The sequence below is a fragment of the Solea senegalensis genome, linkage group LG19 (genome assembly GCF_019176455.1).
Source record: "Solea senegalensis isolate Sse05_10M linkage group LG19, IFAPA_SoseM_1, whole genome shotgun sequence".
Classification (NCBI taxonomy): Eukaryota; Metazoa; Chordata; class Actinopteri; order Pleuronectiformes; family Soleidae; genus Solea; species Solea senegalensis.
In genome coordinates, this window is record NC_058038.1 from 7,170,612 (window position 1) to 7,187,232 (window position 16,621).

The following is a 16,621-nucleotide window of genomic DNA, read 5'->3' on the forward strand; positions in this document are numbered from 1 at the left end:
ATTCTGATGCTCGGTTTGAACCTCAGCAATCTTCTTCTTCTTCTCAACCATGTCTACATGAATTATTGCTCCGAGTTGCTTCTGTGTGACTGGCCGATACACATATTTGCTGATTGTACTCAATTCCATTGTAAGTCGCTTGGATAAAAGAGTCTGCTAAATGACATGTAATGTAATGTAACATATTTGAGTTAACAAGCACTAGTGACGATGTTCCTGATTAAGTAGCCAGTGAGTCTATATGGAGTTTTTCTGTATGTGCGTATTCTGTAGTATTCTGTTGGCTCCTGCGATGAGATGAGAAAGAAGCATGCAAGAAAAGTTTCAGGAGTTAATGCTACTCCCGCCCATGCTGCCACTGTATACACAAATGCTCCCTGCCTGCCACAGCATTGACCTACGGGGATCTCCGTCAGTCTGCACATCAACAGAGCACACTTAGAAGCATTAAAATAAACGCGGCCATGTGAGGACGTCTCATATTTGAGGTTGTTAATAACCCCTGCTATATAACAGAGACATGCATGCAGACAGCAGTCAGTGATGTAATGCAACAAAGTAATAATACTTTTCTCACTTAAGTATTATTGGGGGGCATTTGTAATTTCCTGGGTACTTTCCCTTTTACCCACTACAATTCCTAAATAAATTGCATCCTTTAGCTCAAGTACATGTCTTTGTTATGCCATCAAAACAAAACAAACAAACAAACAAAACACCTAACAATGTTGGGCATCTCTGACATGGAACACAAAATGTAAGAGGAACTGGCAGCCATTCATAATGTTGCATTACTGCTTCCTTCTCTAATCTCCTACCTTATCATTATTTCCATCAGTGATTAGTCCATGTGCAGAATTGGACCAAGATAATGTCATGTGTGACAAATGAAATATATACAGATGCACATCACTGCACTACAAATACGCTATATCCGACTTTACTGTGTCTCTTTGTGATAGGGAACCACATGCAATTGCAAGAGCCATTCCACGTTAATACATGGTAATACTATGTAAAGTACCTTGAGATAATGTACGTTATGATTTGAAACTACAAAGATCTGATTCGACTTTGAATGACATAGTGCAACCCTGTATAATAAAATCCAGATTGATATGCACATTGAATTTGGAAGTTGTGACAGTGCTTCCTTTGATGTTCATAGCAAATTCATGATGTCATTTCAAACAGTTCAGAGGGAGGCAGTAACGCACCATCACTGCAATATCAAGTGCCATAATACGGCAAACAAGCAATTTTCTGGCCGGTCAAGAACATTTTCAAGATGTTCCAGAACACTTTCCAAAGTGGACTTCTGTCGATCTTGTACAGTGTCGGCAGTAAACCTCTTCAAATTTGGGAAGCACAGGTGAAAAATGGCTACATTAAGAGAATCACAGACGCCGACATTAACTCATCGGTGTTGGAAATTGCAGGGGTCAACATCAGTACCACCTACATCACGTGTCCTGCGGACCCCCAGATGTCACTGGGTATCCGACTACCATTCATGGTGATGGTCATCAAAAACCTTGAGCGGTATTTCACCTTCGAAGTCCAGGTGATTGATGATAAAAATTTCCGCAGACGTTTTCGGGCCAGCACTTATGTGAGCACGACAAGAGTGAACCCGTTCAACTGCACCATGCCCTTGAACCTGAGCGACGGCTGGAACCACATACAGTTTAACCTGGCGGACTTCACCAGGAAAACATACGGCACTCAATATGTCGAGACACAGCGCGTGCAGATCAACGCCAACTGTCGAATCAGGAGGGTTTATTTTTCGGACCAAATGTACCCCGAGGAGGAGCTCCCACAAGAGTTTAAAATTTATCTGCCCATCGAGCATCAGCAGACCAGGAAGCAGACAGAACCTCAAACAGAATCAGCCCCCCAAACATGATGTTTCATCTTTTCTGTGTAGATATAATGAACCTTCAGCAAGGTTCAACACATCTGATGACCTCTTTCTTACCCAACAACTTTCAAAGGCATTGAAACGCTGGAACACTGTTATCTAGTGGTATGAACTATTTGGACAAAAATAAAGGGAGAAGCCAAAAGAAGAAGAATAATCTATTTTTTATTTGATTTGCAATCATTTTACAAGTCAAGCTTAGGTTAAGAACTTCAAACTGTGGACGGCTGCATTACATCTCTGTGTACAGCCTGCCAGCAATTATTAGAAGTCAAGCTTCAGTTCAATATTGAATAGATTTAAAATGTGATTCATACCAAATGAATATTAACTGTTCTACTTTCAAATGCAAGAATCTGAAGTTTGCAAAAATTGTAAACCAATTCATTGTTGAGCTCTACTTCCAACATGTATTACATCTTTTAAATGGCCAGAACATATGGCACTTTTCCATTTTGCAGTTCCAACACTACTACTCGACAGATTAGGTACCAATAAAGCAGCAGATACCAACTCTACTCATAAATGAGTAGAGTTGAGTATTGCAAGGAGTGTATAATGAGAAAGCACCAATAGATCAAAAACCTGAGCAATAAGTAGGACATTAGGACTATTTGTGCAAAGAAGAAAGAGAAAGGTGATGGAAAGAAGAGGATGCAGTAATGCTGTAAAACACCAAAGAAAAAGGAGGGGATAGAGGCGAAGGAAAGAAGGGCTGTAGAAGGCAGCAATGCAACATTACAGATGCCAACTGCCAAACAACTGCCTACATAAAAGCTGTTACTGTGGTAAATAATTATCAAAGATAAGAATAAAATATTTCCAGTTTCCAGAACGTCTTTTCTTTAAATTATCTCTGACATCGAAATAGGTAGGTCAATATGCAGTCACTTTTCAAATTCATAGACTTATACACTGGGACATCTCATGTCTTCATCAGCTGTATTCATAAAAAAGTAATGATGGTCGATAGCTGTTGCGCCCCAGGACAGGAATATACCAAAACAGTTGGGGAAAAGCAAAGGGGAGAACATTTTATCAGATCCCTCAAGACCCCTGGAGGCAGCAGTGGTGGATACGTGCTCAAAGAGAGCACAGAAGACGATGGGGAATTCACAGGCAATGAATGCCACTGGTATCATGATCACTTCCCATCAGGTACAGAATCCAACACTTACCATCTTTAAAATGTAATGCTTTTATTGTGATGTCTAAAGTGTACTCCGAGGGAAAACATATCAGGCAGTTGTAGATGTTGGAACACAGCAGGTCTGGAATAAAAAAAGTCCACTCTAGCTGTTTCCATACTCCTGAAAGGAGGGTGCATTATAAGGGTCAGACATTATTCAGTCCGTCAAGTGCTGTGATATATTGTTCCATCTCCTTGGATTTTAAGTGTGCAGTGAATTGTGACGGCTTGAGACTGGCACTGGCATCGTTTTTACTCCAGTAGATGTTTATTCTGCCACCATCATCCATCATTTTAAACTCCATAGTATGCTGTGAATATGTGATACATATGGCTAAGAATACGCTTGCTCAAACTTATAAAATACCAAAGATAAAGAAGCCGGATACTGTAGCCTCACTTGACATGGCAAATAAGACTGAAATTGATGATTTACATGCAGAAGGAGCCAGTTATGCAACATTACAGATGCCAACTGCCATAAAACATCAAAGAATTAGAAGAACAGCATTGTAGGCTATTAGTGACGTCTGCAGGGACAAGTTTAGGAGATAGATGTCGATGCCAACTGCCATAAAACACCAAAAAACAAAAGGAAGAATCTTGCTCACTATGATTTTTAATATGTCAGCACAGTCAGAATTCATGTTTTTCTGGCCCTTTTTGGACAATCCTCATCTTTAACTTAAGAGGGAGCACCACATGGGAATACCCAAGGACAAAGGCACAGGTCCAACCCCAGCACTGACCTTTAGTAACACAAACTAAAGTCTGACCTTCAATTTAAGTGTTGCCTTGTTGGCAGTGTCAATATGTGTGCATTGTGTCCAACAAACCAGGCTAATGTCCAAAAACAGGAGACCGGCTGGAGACTACAACAAAAGGGTAAAACTATCATCTACTGATGGAAGTAGCTTGATCACAATGAGACATTATAAAACAAATTATGACCACAAAAAAACAGAACTAATTGGACGATGTGTCATTTATTTTTCATAACTGGCATCTTTTATTAGCTATTACGTAGCTCTCAAAAACTGAAAGACAGAGACTAAGACAGATTATGAGGGATAGTATCAGCTTCAGCCATAGAAGAACCAATATTGGTTGACCTCTTTTCTTATGTATTAATTAGAATAATTATCGTTACTGTCTTTGCAGCTGTGACAATGTACATGTCACAAAAATGGGACAAATATCTTAAACATAAGTAGCAACATTTCAGTCTTGAAAATGTTTAACCATGCCTTCAGTGAACTTGAGTAGGAGGGAGGAATCTACTCAACCTTGGTGTGATTAAAGCTAGTGTATGTCTCAAGTCACATCTGCGTTGCCGTGTTTCAATTGATCATTTCTTTCCAGCTGCAAAAAACATGGCGTACAAATACCGAAAAAGACATATGTAATGTAGTCTAGAGCAACTGTTTGAGCGCTGTTGATGAGAGGATGAGAGCTCTGATTCTCCACAGCTGTCCAGCAGCCCTACCACCACCACCACCACCACGTCCTCCCACAGAAACACACACTACCACCCCCCAGATTCCCAGAAGAGGCTGTGACGGTGGGGCCTTCAGTGGGCAACTTCCTGTGGAGTGCAGGAAACAATTTGACATGGGGATTAAGCAGCACAGAGAAAGGAGCAAGAGGACATCAACACAGAGCACCCCACTCTGTGTCTCATTCTCCCTCCCCCTGAGGACTAAAGTCAGAGACTGCAGGGGAGGAGCATCATTTTAAAATCACACTACTTACTGCTGAAGCTTTTAATGTGTTAAAATAAAAAAATCAATATTCCTCTGCTCTGAGGTTAGGTTCTCTGATGACATGGACTTACTTTTAGCAAATTTTCCAGCTCTTCTCTAAGAACAAACACAGACAAATTAGGATTTCTGTTTCAAAAACGTAGTTTCACAAGTAGTATGTTTTTTGGAAGTTGAAGCAAAAATCAGCTCCGACGTAAGCTGCCTTGCAATAGCCAAACAGAAGGAAGTCCAAAAAGAAGAAATGTGGCATGAGAAAGAAACAAATGTTTCCCTTTATAACTTCACACGGTGTATTCTATTAGAAATCTACAGCAAATATTAACAGCATGTACAGTTGCTTGTGTGCAAATGTCCTCGAGCAATTATCCAGAAGTGAGAGACTTGTGTAAATAAGGAGAAACAAAGATGAGTTGTTCGATACTCATATGTTCACCACAACTCATTTGTGGGTGCCATATTTTCTAAAAATTCAATTCTGGAACAAAACCCGAAGTATTGGCTTTGGCTGATCAATATTTATTGCATATTAACCTAGTAAGTGTACATATTTCCATCCAAAAGTTTATTCAGACTTCAAAAAGCTGTGAATGTGCATTTACCAGGATTAGTTACACCTGGCCTTGACCAAGCCGCACCTTCTCATCCTGGTTTTGGCATTCGTGCAGCAGACTAAGCCAGGATGAACTTGGTAGCATAGGTTAAGCCTCACATTCTCAGATATCCTGGATTTCTTAATTCGACTTTTGTGCAACAGCCCCCTGGTTGTTGAAATCTTGTGTTGCCTATGTTGCCTATGTTGAGAAAACGGGCTGTAATATGATCTTTTTGTAGGTCCCTGGACACTCAGGAAATGAAATGTCTGATAAACTGGCTCAAGAATTTGGTCATCTCAACGGTGAGCATATTATCTGCAGCTCTGACACCGTGACACACATAAATCCACCAAGTTCTAGGCAGCACAGTGGGTTGATTAGTTTTTGACCATATGTGTGGTTGTAACTGCAGAGGTGATGAGTAATTGATTTCAGTCCAGGGTCTAATCAGAACATGGAGGCACTAATTACAGTTAGAAAAGCAGTGTCCTTGCTGCTGGGCTTGGATGACCACAGCGGAGCAACAGCGGGAGACACGTCCCAGTCCCAGCATACAAAGTGGGTCCTTGTGACCACAAGAAGATGCACATTTGTGAAGATGACCCTTGCGCATTCTATCGCGTCACAGAAATTCTAAATCCGATGGACGAAACAGACAGATGGCTCCCAAAAGGGCAATAGTATAAATGAACTCAAACCAGCTGCCTCATATACTGCCAACAAAAGACGGGCATTAATCATGTTACACTGATTTGACCTCATGTGAAACAGCTTTAATCAAAAAATACACGCCTTTACTGAATAATAACACTTTCGCTTTGTATAAATCCATCTTTCTAGTCTCTACCCCCTCCCCCACAGTGTGTAGGACTGGCTGCCTGGGCCTCTGGCTGAAGCTGGGCTGGTGGGAAAATGGGAATGTGGTGATTAAGACTGGGCCTATATGACCTCCCAGCTAAAAATACGCTGTTTACTCAAGACCACTGCCAAGAAACTCTGGACTAGGCAGAGGGGAGAGGGAAAAAAGTCATGTTTTAAAAAAGGGAGGGGTGGGGGGGTGAGACAGGAAGTCTGAGTTTGTGACTGGAGGAGAGGAGAATTTGTGCTGATCAGAAAAGAAATCTTATGATATAGAGTTTTGTTAGAAAGTCCAAATGAAGATGCCGTGATAGTGAACTCACACTTGGAGAAGGCATTAATTAAAAGTGTCTTTATTTGCTGATGCTGTAAATGGGATCAATTTGTGATGGTTGGACGGTTGACAGACAGGCTGACCGACACTCAGACAGGCAATTACCAGAGGCCCACTTCTAAGCTTTGCACGCAGACACTCACATGTTTCATGCATTCACCCCCTCTCTCGTGCAGACGACTGTATATCCACACACACACGAAACACATTATCAAACACTGGTCTCTTTCAGCTAGAGTTGCCTGGCAGCTCGTACCAAGAAATGTCAAGTTTTGACAGTCAAATCCATCAAAAAAGAAAAAAAAACGGGGCGTGGACTAATTTGTAAGCAGATGGAACAAATGATGAAGAGATGGAGACATCCTTAAGTGTCCACTTTCCTTTGGGTTTAGTTTGCACTGCTCTGCCCTGGCTAAGAGTGAGGACAGTGGAGGATAGACAGACCTGAGTGTGAACACGGCAAGGGGTGCAAGGCTGAGACCTTATGCTGTCTGCCTGTATTATGTCCTTCAAACAGACACCTGTGAGAAGTACAGGCCCACTACAGCACCTCCAGATCAGTCCCGTACTGTGTCAGTCAAGAAGATATCATACACTGTGATGTTTGATGAAATTCTAAATTTAAAAACAGCCACAGTTATCACCTTTATGACAGTTAAAAAAATATTAACTTTTGCATGGTTACATAAAACAAATATACACTAGTAAAATCAATCATGTGACCAAGGGTAGACAGTATATTTTTTGCTCATTATTGAGCTACATGTTGATTTGATATTTTGACTGTGTTTCCAGCTTCTGGGAAACCTTAGCTGTAATGGCATAAACTGTATTTTAGTGAAATTGTCATAGTATTTCATGATAAGCAGCAACTGCCAATGCTACAACATATAAAGCAACTCAGAGGTTGAAAGATTGCCTCTGGTTAACCGTTGCTCATCTGTTCGGGGTTTAACACAGAGAGCCTCGATCCCATTACATGGGTATTTAATAATTAATGACCCGGAGATTTAAGTCAACAAAGTAATTCTACCTCTAAATACTATAAAAATGCATAATACACAAAAAAAATTATCGACTACAGTAATAATACTCATTTATCCAGGGAATCAGGGATACCCCCTGAGATGAGCAGATATTTGCTGTGTTTTAACAGAGGCCGTATGAAATATGATAAATTATATTATAATTATATTTTGGCTGTAATTCAAACTACCGGCTGAGACTGGAGAGCTCAAATCACTGATACAATAAAAGTGCATAGTCCTGTGCTACCGGGTTTGTACAGCGTGGATGTATTTGTGGGGATGCCACCTGGATGGGGGTTGGGGGGCAGGGTTCACAACTTGTGTAATAAATGCTTATGTAAATATTTTTGATATAGAAAAACGATAAATGAAGTTGAAAAAAAGAGCTGCCTGCCCCTGCTACATGAGACAACAACAATACCATGACATAGCTTTTTTTTTCCATATGTCTGAACTCCTGGGAGTGTCTACTCGCTGGCCAGGTAATGAACAAGTGCTGCACTCTCTAATCTCTGCATGATGATTACAGCCGGGCTTTTAACACACTCCCTTCAAAACCACCACAACTATATTGTAAAAGTGACACACGCATACACACACTCACTTCTGAGCCACACCTCTTTTGGGAGTGCTGCTGAGGTACAGTAAGGTCTGAGTCACCCTCCACACTTTCCTTCTCCGTGTTCCCTGTCCTTCTCACTGGTCCCCTTCCTGAGGCAGCCCTCCTCTTGTTGAGAGTTACTGCAGACACGCTTTTATTCATTTACGTACGATCATCCTACAAGAAGTGGTTTGTGACTCACTGACTTTGAGTGTCAAGGGCATGATACTAGAGATACCACAGAGGAGCCTGGCTGCATCACTGTCTGCGATCACAGTCCTGTACTAATGGTCTGGATAAAGCCCTCCATTAATCACTCCTTCTCACTGTCACTAGCATTCACTTGTAAAGCACATGACCATTTCATTATGTGAGTCCCACAGTGGTTCCTTGTAACTGGCCATTTGAATGTACAGTCAAACTGCTAAAGTAATTGGTAATTTGTTGATGCAGAATCTGGATTGTCAGCTGGAGAATGTCACAACACTAATGGGGTGAAAACGTCCAGGTTCGAAGATTGACAATATTGGCCAGTGCAGGCCCTAACAACAGCCAAAGCTGACCTTTGAATGGAAAAACTGAAAACGCCAAGAGGTTAAAGAGCAAGAAGTGACAAAGTGCCATACCCACAAGCAATTAAAATACAATCACATTTTGGACCTTTTTCAATATAAACATACATGTTATGTAGTGTGCTGATGTGAGTGAGCGTGTAGCTATGAGGATTAGCACATGAGAACAGTCCTATGATATTACATATACTGCAGAGGGAAGTGAACAGTTACATGACAGGCCTGTAATTATACACAAGCAAGGCTGTGGATAAATACAGAAATCCTCCCAGGTCTGAGAGGAAGTATACCACTAAGAAAAAAGGAACTATTAGTTCCTAAAAATCAATTTGGGGGCAGTTCTTCTCTTTCCTTACCCATTTGTTCCATTGGCTGTGCGAGTTGGTTGTGAAACAGTCACCTCAGCTGGACTCTGTCAACAAAAAAGAACACAGAAAAGAGGGTCAATGGATGATAATGCAACACAAACACTAGTCTGTCCTTACAACACATCCACAGGTTGTAGAGGTCCCTCAATGGTTTGCCTTCAGTGGCCATATTACAGTAGACCATGCAGCCACTCTTGGCAGTCTCAGCACATAGCTGCTCTGTTCCTGTAATGCTTGGCTCTCACTTGCAAGGGGTGAACTGGTGGGGAGAAATATGGCATGCAAAAAAGGCTCATTTAATATAGGAGTGGGGAACAGAGGAATCTTTTGTGCAGTAGCTGCATGCAAACCCCAAAATGCTTTTATTGCGATCAGTCACTTCTCTTAGAAGGGTAGTTGACCTAAAAATAAACCTTGTCTTTGGAATTGCTCTCATAACGGGACCAGCTGCCTTCATCTTTTCAATCCATGTTTATAGGGGCACAAGTTGGTGGCAAAAGGCTGTTAAATTGAAGAAAAGAAGTAAGAAGGACACAGAAACCTCTGGGCCTGGGCGGGGGTTGTTTAAAAACGATATGTAGATGCGATGATTATCTGAGAGCCATAAAACTTGGATCATGTCTGCCAGCTAGTGATGCAGCCAGCTAATCATATCAGATCGTATTCCCTCCTTCTTGGCTATCAGTCTTGTACGGAAAGTCCTGCTTCTTAAGTCTATCAAGAAAACTACCACAATTAGATACGAAAAATCTAATTTCATGGGTGAAACTATTAACTTTCAATTCCAGGACCTCTTCATAACCAGCATAGTGGGTGAGGACGTTTCCTTTCGGTATGCTCCAGTCCTTAGATTCCCTGACTCTAAGAAGACCCCATCAGACATCAGAGCCTGTTGGCAATTTGGACTGATTCCCTGCTGTGCGAGGCAGCACTGTGTGTCCCATGGCCTGACTCTGCGAGCCACAGCCTTGAGCCAGCTACTGCGGCTGAGCTTGGGGGTGTTGGCCTACCTGAAACACTATCCAGGTCAGCTCTGGGCCCCTAAGAGTTCACACACCACACTTTACTACTGGGCAAACTAGCCTAAGTATAGCCCATGCCCTGTAAAAACAGTCTACTGCTTCTTTTTAGATGGCTCAAAACTAACAAAGAAAACATGAACTGTAAATTTATAGGCTAGTGTGGAATTTGTGTTATATTTACAAAACAGATGGACTCTGGAGCAAAATGGGGAAAGGATGAGGGTTTTGATAATGAGATGGGATTAATGTTTAACTAAGGAAACGATACTGTAAATGTCAAACCAGACGAGCAAGAATAACTGAAAAGCGACTTGTGAATGGAGGAGTGTGTGCGGTACTTCCCTGCCCCTCTTTTAACCGTAAATGATTCAACCATGCAAACAGGCCCAGAGAATAAAACTCAGACGGCCTGCCATGACTGTAAATAACAAATCAATACCAATCACATCAATGACTTTAAAGCTGTAAATCTGTGATATAAACTATGAACTAAAAGGGTCAGGTTGATTGAGTTAAAATGTTTTATGTTATTCCCCGTAAAATGTGACAATTTACAGAAAAATTGCTTTTCTATGGAGTTAACTGGCTTAAGGATGAGGAACAAGGATAGCGTGCGATGCACAGCTCTGGCAAACGCTCTACCTTTGGACGGGCAGAGGATGAATCACTCCAGACTAGAACAGAGCATGAAGGGAAAGATGCTGTGATGTGTTCGTTCCATGGCTGACTTCCGCTCTCGCTTTCCCTCTGTCTACTCTCTCTCTCTCACCCTTCAGCTCTCCTGGGAGGCTGAGTAACCAGGAGGAAATGCTTGGGCTCAGCCAGTGTCAGCCTGAAGACCAGATGTGTGGCCTGGAGGTGGTGAGGCAGAGATGCAGCGGAAACCAAATATAAACCAGCGTACCATGACACCTTTGAAGACAGGGGGCAGTAGGGATGGTTAATAGAGCCACTCTTAACATAGCTAGACTGTGCCTATTTGTAAATACACTGCAGTGCTCTGATCCACACTTACAACTGTCCAGGGTGGCAGTAAGTCATTGGCAAACGTGACTACACGTAAATTATGTTACAGTGGAAAAATGGAAAGAAGAGAGAATGACGGATGTCTTGTCCTAAAATTAGTGTCTTTCTGTTCTGACACTGGCGGCATTCAGCTCAGTGTTACTGTTTGGGCAGCTGTTGGAGAGCTGTTTGAGGACTGTAAACATACAGGGAAAGGGTTCGGACACGGCTCTGTGCTCTTAGAGACCAAGCCTCCACAAACTCAGTACTGACTCATGATTCCAACCTCAGTAAGAGCAATCCTGGCAAGAAACAAGTGTGTTGCCACTGGCTTTGTTGCTGTGGATGCAACAAATTGTGGCATCCGCTGGCAGCAAGTAGGAAAACAACTCTGCAGATTGTGGCAAAGGTTTTGGATGTCTTCAGCGAGGGAGACTCCACCAGACCCGTGGGTTGCTGTGGTCATCCCTGGCAGTAGCTGCCTGCAGAGTCCTGCTAAATAATTTCAGAATCACAAAGGCACAAGAGACACACACACCCAGGGAGGTCTGACCTGCCATCTGAAAATGTGGCTTGTCAAGCTCCGGACGGATGGAGCTCACTGTATAAATGACGAAACGTAGCCCTGAGGGGGTTGCCCAGGAATCGTAGTAGACTATCTTCAACCCTCCACCCAACCCCCTACATTGACACTATGGAGAGCCAAACAGTATCTGCTAGCTCTATTTATTCTAAAGGGGAGGGTCTCTGGAGAGTACAACAAACTGAAATTGTGTAATAGTGGGTCAGCTGATGATATTGGCTTAGCATGGTTCAACTGTGGTGTTAAATATTGGCTCCACATGCACTTTTGACACAGAGATACAATACATGGCATCACCCAGTGACACGGATCAAAAGAAAGCAGGATTTGTAGATTTTTTTTGTAAGCATCAGGGAATCAATAATCAATAATCAATAATGGCACAAAACCTGGGGGATTTCATTTTGTGTGATTAGTTCTCCAACTAATCCCACAAAATTAACAGCGCTAATAACAATAAATGCAATAGATTAGACCAAATGCAGCTCAAAGGCAAATATGTAACTGTGATTAATAGAAAACATTTATTATTTGGATGGTTTAGGATGAATTGATTCATATTTATCAATATTAATGAGCAAGAAATCGATGGCACCAAGGCCAGAAGCCTTAGTGATGCAATAAAGGGAGAGGAGCACTATAGACAAAAAGCCCTATAGACATTATGAGTTACACAGTAGTTTGTTTTTACAAACATACATCAACTGATAGTAAAACATTAAAGGCGACATAGACTGCTCCAATTAACACTGCGTTTGTGTGTGTATCTGAGTCATTTTAAACCTCGTTTATGAAACCCTAAAGTTTCAAACAGTTCGGCCACTGCTGAGAAAATAGGGTTTTATTGTTTTCCTGGGCTCTGCGAAGTGGATCGGCACTTCCGTATGTTGATGTTGTCATCAATATACCTCACCACTCCTCTCACCACCGTAGCACCTCCTGGTGCAGCACTAGTCCGGTTGCGTACATTCAACCACAGAAGAAGAACTACTCTTGTTGTAGCTGCTGAGATGCAGAGCATCCACCGTGCCAGAGGGGGAGCTGTGTATCTGAGAGCTGGCCTACCAATTACGTCACTTCCAGGTACCTGGCCACTCACAGGACAGTGGGAAAGCTCTCGTTCTGGGGGTGTGATTTTGGTCTGAAACAGCGCAGCTGAGAGCGTCAGTGAAGAGATATTTCGATCGGCTCGTTTGCAGCGACTAGGAGGATTTTAACCATGAAAACATATATGTAAGTAGACCTCCATAACTAACATATATGTGCGAAATGAGAATTCAGTGTCACCTTTAAGACATGGCTTTATTTTGGTAATTTATTTTGTGGGATTTTTTGTACCATTTCCTACAACAGATGTTCCAAGAAAATCATCCCTTCCTCTACTCTAATTAATGTAATTAAGTGTGCCGGCACCAAGTTCAGTCGGCTTGTGTCAACAGGCAAAGACTAGTGACTGATGACCAGCAAACCTGAAAAAGGATTATCTTTGTTAAATGTAGGTGAAAACTATTCAACCTATTCAAGCATCCATTTGTTCATACAACTGCCTATACAAATTAATTGTTTAAAGTTATCCAAACAATTGTGACATAAGTGGATTCTCAGCTTCGACTGGAATGTCTTTGGCTTGTCCGAGCTAACAACTGGTGATTCACTGATGACTGACATGCATCCAGCTAAATCATTTTGCAATTATGAACATGGTTGCAATTTTAAGGAAAATTACAGGGAGAAGGTGTGTCTACCTTTTAAAAGCCTTTTTGCTGGGACATGTCACTATGATTATGAACTGACAGCAGATATGGAAACACTGTTGGGATCCTCTGACCACTGAGCAGATTATGACTAGGATGGGGATGTTTGCCAAGCAGGAGAGTGGTACAAACCAACACCTCCCTGGTCTGGATACCCTGTGGCAACAGATGTTGCTCTTATCTGGTTGCTGCTGGCTCTGTTAGACTTCTGTTGAGAAGATAACTGTATAAAACATCTGTTCCCAACGTTTTCATGCAAATTACTGTGGTGTTGTAAGCAAACGGATAAATAGGTCATTAAATAGATGGCATGTTCCAGCAGGTAGGCTATTACTTTCACCTGAACAACCATGGTTGTTAGCATAAGCCATCACTCAGCAAAATCACTGATGAGGCAAAGGACAAGAAGAACTACACGCAAATCCCTATAAATATTGAATCTAGATTTTTCATTGAAGCTCTACATAAAGAACTGTAGGTTGATACATAAAGAGCCTACCTCAATTCAAGGCAACAATGCACCCTCACAAGTGGATGGGACAATGCTGAACTCTCTGTGCCTGATCAGATGACTAACATTACAGAGAAGACAAGGCCACAGTCTTATTTGCAATTGAGTGGACAGAGGCCAGACACACAGGATCAGTTCAACAAACTGGGTTTTACAGCTTGCATCACTGTGTGTGTGTGTGTGTGTGTGTGTCTGTGTCTGTGTATCTTTCTATGACTGCTTCAACATATTCTTTGATGGAAAGCATCAGTGTCAGGATGTTTCAGCATTTTGAGTCCACACAGATCCAAAAGGCAGTGTGAGGGCTGTGGTTCCAATTACATTTAGGTTATATGCTAACATTTAGCTGTAATGGTCAAGGTTAGGGTAAGTTAATTGAAATGTCTCATTATTGTCATAGCTATAGAAAGAGCAACCGGCATTTGTGTGTTTCTGTGTTAGAATGACCATTTTGGTTGAGGAGACATTTTGGTCAGTCAGTCTGGTCAACTTCAAAGAGGCTTTTCAAAGGTTAGGATTTGGTTTTAGGATTACGGGTGTAATTAGGTTTAGGTTACTTGTGATTATTAAAGCTGCAGTAAGCAAGCCTGCTAGAAACATAACATTCATCTGCATGTTATTAAAATAATAAATACTATTAAAATACAAATGCTTCCATTTTTGTAACGATTACTGTCCGACACTTTGCAAAGTAGCAACTTGTGGAAGCACCTGTACGCTCTCAAAACTGCCCTGTGATTTGTCTGAGTATTCTATCACTCTCTTACCTACCTTGTGATTGGCCAAAGTCTCCTGTGATGGTACAGAATTAGCTCTGGTTCTTAACAGAATGCGGAGGAGCAGCGCAAGTGTCGTCACTCTCTCAGATAATTTGATTTAGACTATGTTAAGAGATAACGTTATTATGTCCAGGGTATGTATTGTGTATAGATGTCCACAACTATAAAAAGACAATGGGGGTTAGTCCTCATTCGGACCAAAAGCCTTTGGATTGAGATGGGATTTGTGGTTTGGGTAGTTATGGTTAAGGTTAGGGATATGACTGCGGTTAGGCAGGGTCCTTAAAAGACAGTGCGTGTCTGTCAGCTTCTAAACTTCTTGCAAATCTGCAGTCAAACAGCAGCAGCATTCTGTGTGTCCTGCATCAGTGAACAAATACACCAAAGCTCACCACTTTAAAAACGATGAGCCAGTCTCATGTGGTTTAATGAATCATTCTGAAAAACCAATCCAAATTTACTTTTCAATCATTGAGTAATCATCCTCTTATCAAGAACTCAGGCCATATATGTTAACCAAACTGGAATTATCCTGGAGTTGACCCTGTTTTATGAATTGTTCAAGGTGCAATGTGCAACACTTTGGTTTTTTTTTACAGTTACAACTTGACATTGTTTATGCACATTGTAAATTAATGCATGGGTGCTGATGTCTAGTGCAGGTGGAGAGAGAGAAAGTTCCTACCCGTCCGTTGGGAGTCGAGTCCTCCTTGTTGCGCAATTCAAAAGACTCTTCCTCCTCTTTCTCCCCATAGTCCCGTCCGAGCAAACTGAAGCCCTGCCTGCAGCACAGAAAGCACCAAACTCCTTGCAAAGGCATTCAAATGAGGTTACGTGAGTCGCTCTCTATTATCCAGGTCTGTGAATTCAGCATTCACGGTGGAGTCTGAGGCGCGAGTAACTCCAACAAGAGCTGCGTGGGAGCGAACAGGACACCCTCTCCCATAGATGTCCAGCAAAGAGGAGAAGGAGGATGAAGAAAGGCAGCATCAGCTCACTCTCCCCTCTCTGTCTGAGAAAACAGTAAGATGTCTAGTGACAGCGCATGGTCGCAGCTGTACTCCAGTCCAGAGACGTGCCTTCAAAGGAGAATCCTCCTCTTCCTGCCGCGAGGACAAACTTCCAGTTGCTTCGACACCTTGATGTCCCCGTTTGAAAACTTCACGCCACTACAGTGTAAGTTTAAAAGACAACAATTTGGCGCCCAAAACACGAAGCGGGGGATAAAAGTACGACGAGTTGAACGAGCCGAGTACACGCCATGTTGCTGCTATGAAGACATTTTTGGAGTAACGTGCAAGAAACGCACCTCTGTGAAGCTCCGACCGTCTGGATTTGAACAAAAGCACGCTGCAGCTGGAACAGGGTAGTGTGAGAGCGGAGGCCACGCCCACGGACATCGCAACACAAATGTGATTGGCTGAACACGGACACTCCCCGGGAGGACACGCCTCCTCCACATTGACAGTAATCATGTGGCCCATGCTTAGGCTGTGTATGTAGACTACATGACAGTAATCAAAGCGTTCAAATCACCACGTAGTCCCAGTTAAAGTCCTCACAAACTACAGTCTGCACTTGCAGTTCCTCTGGCAGCTGTAATATGCATACAGGCAGAGGTTGAGTAGACCCTATATTTATTTTATAAGGTAATTAAGAGTCAAAATATCACATTTTCAGTGCATAAATGTAGTGGAGTGTAACATTGTATTATTAAAGTCAATAATACATTCATTT

General features: G+C 42.1%; 2 protein-coding genes across 2 annotated transcripts in view; one reads left to right on the forward strand and one right to left on the reverse strand.

Annotated features, from left to right (window-relative positions):
• plekhh3 (pleckstrin homology, MyTH4 and FERM domain containing H3) overlaps positions 1 to 16,213 on the reverse strand; it is a 38,060-nt gene extending 21,847 nt beyond the window's left edge. The window contains exons 1-2 of the mRNA XM_044050376.1: positions 15,570 to 16,213; positions 9,219 to 9,274 (exon numbers count right to left, since the gene is read on the reverse strand). Coding sequence (XP_043906311.1) covers positions 9,219 to 9,274; positions 15,570 to 15,704 — 191 coding nt within the window. The 5' untranslated portion in view covers positions 15,705 to 16,213. The remainder of the gene's footprint in view (positions 1 to 9,218; positions 9,275 to 15,569) is intronic.
• LOC122785224 (cilia- and flagella-associated protein 20-like) lies at positions 1,289 to 1,909 on the forward strand. Its single transcript, XM_044050946.1, has one exon. The coding sequence runs from the start codon at positions 1,289 to 1,291 to the stop codon at positions 1,907 to 1,909; it is 621 nt and encodes a 206-aa protein (XP_043906881.1).
• Positions 16,214 to 16,621: the final 408 nt, after the last annotated feature.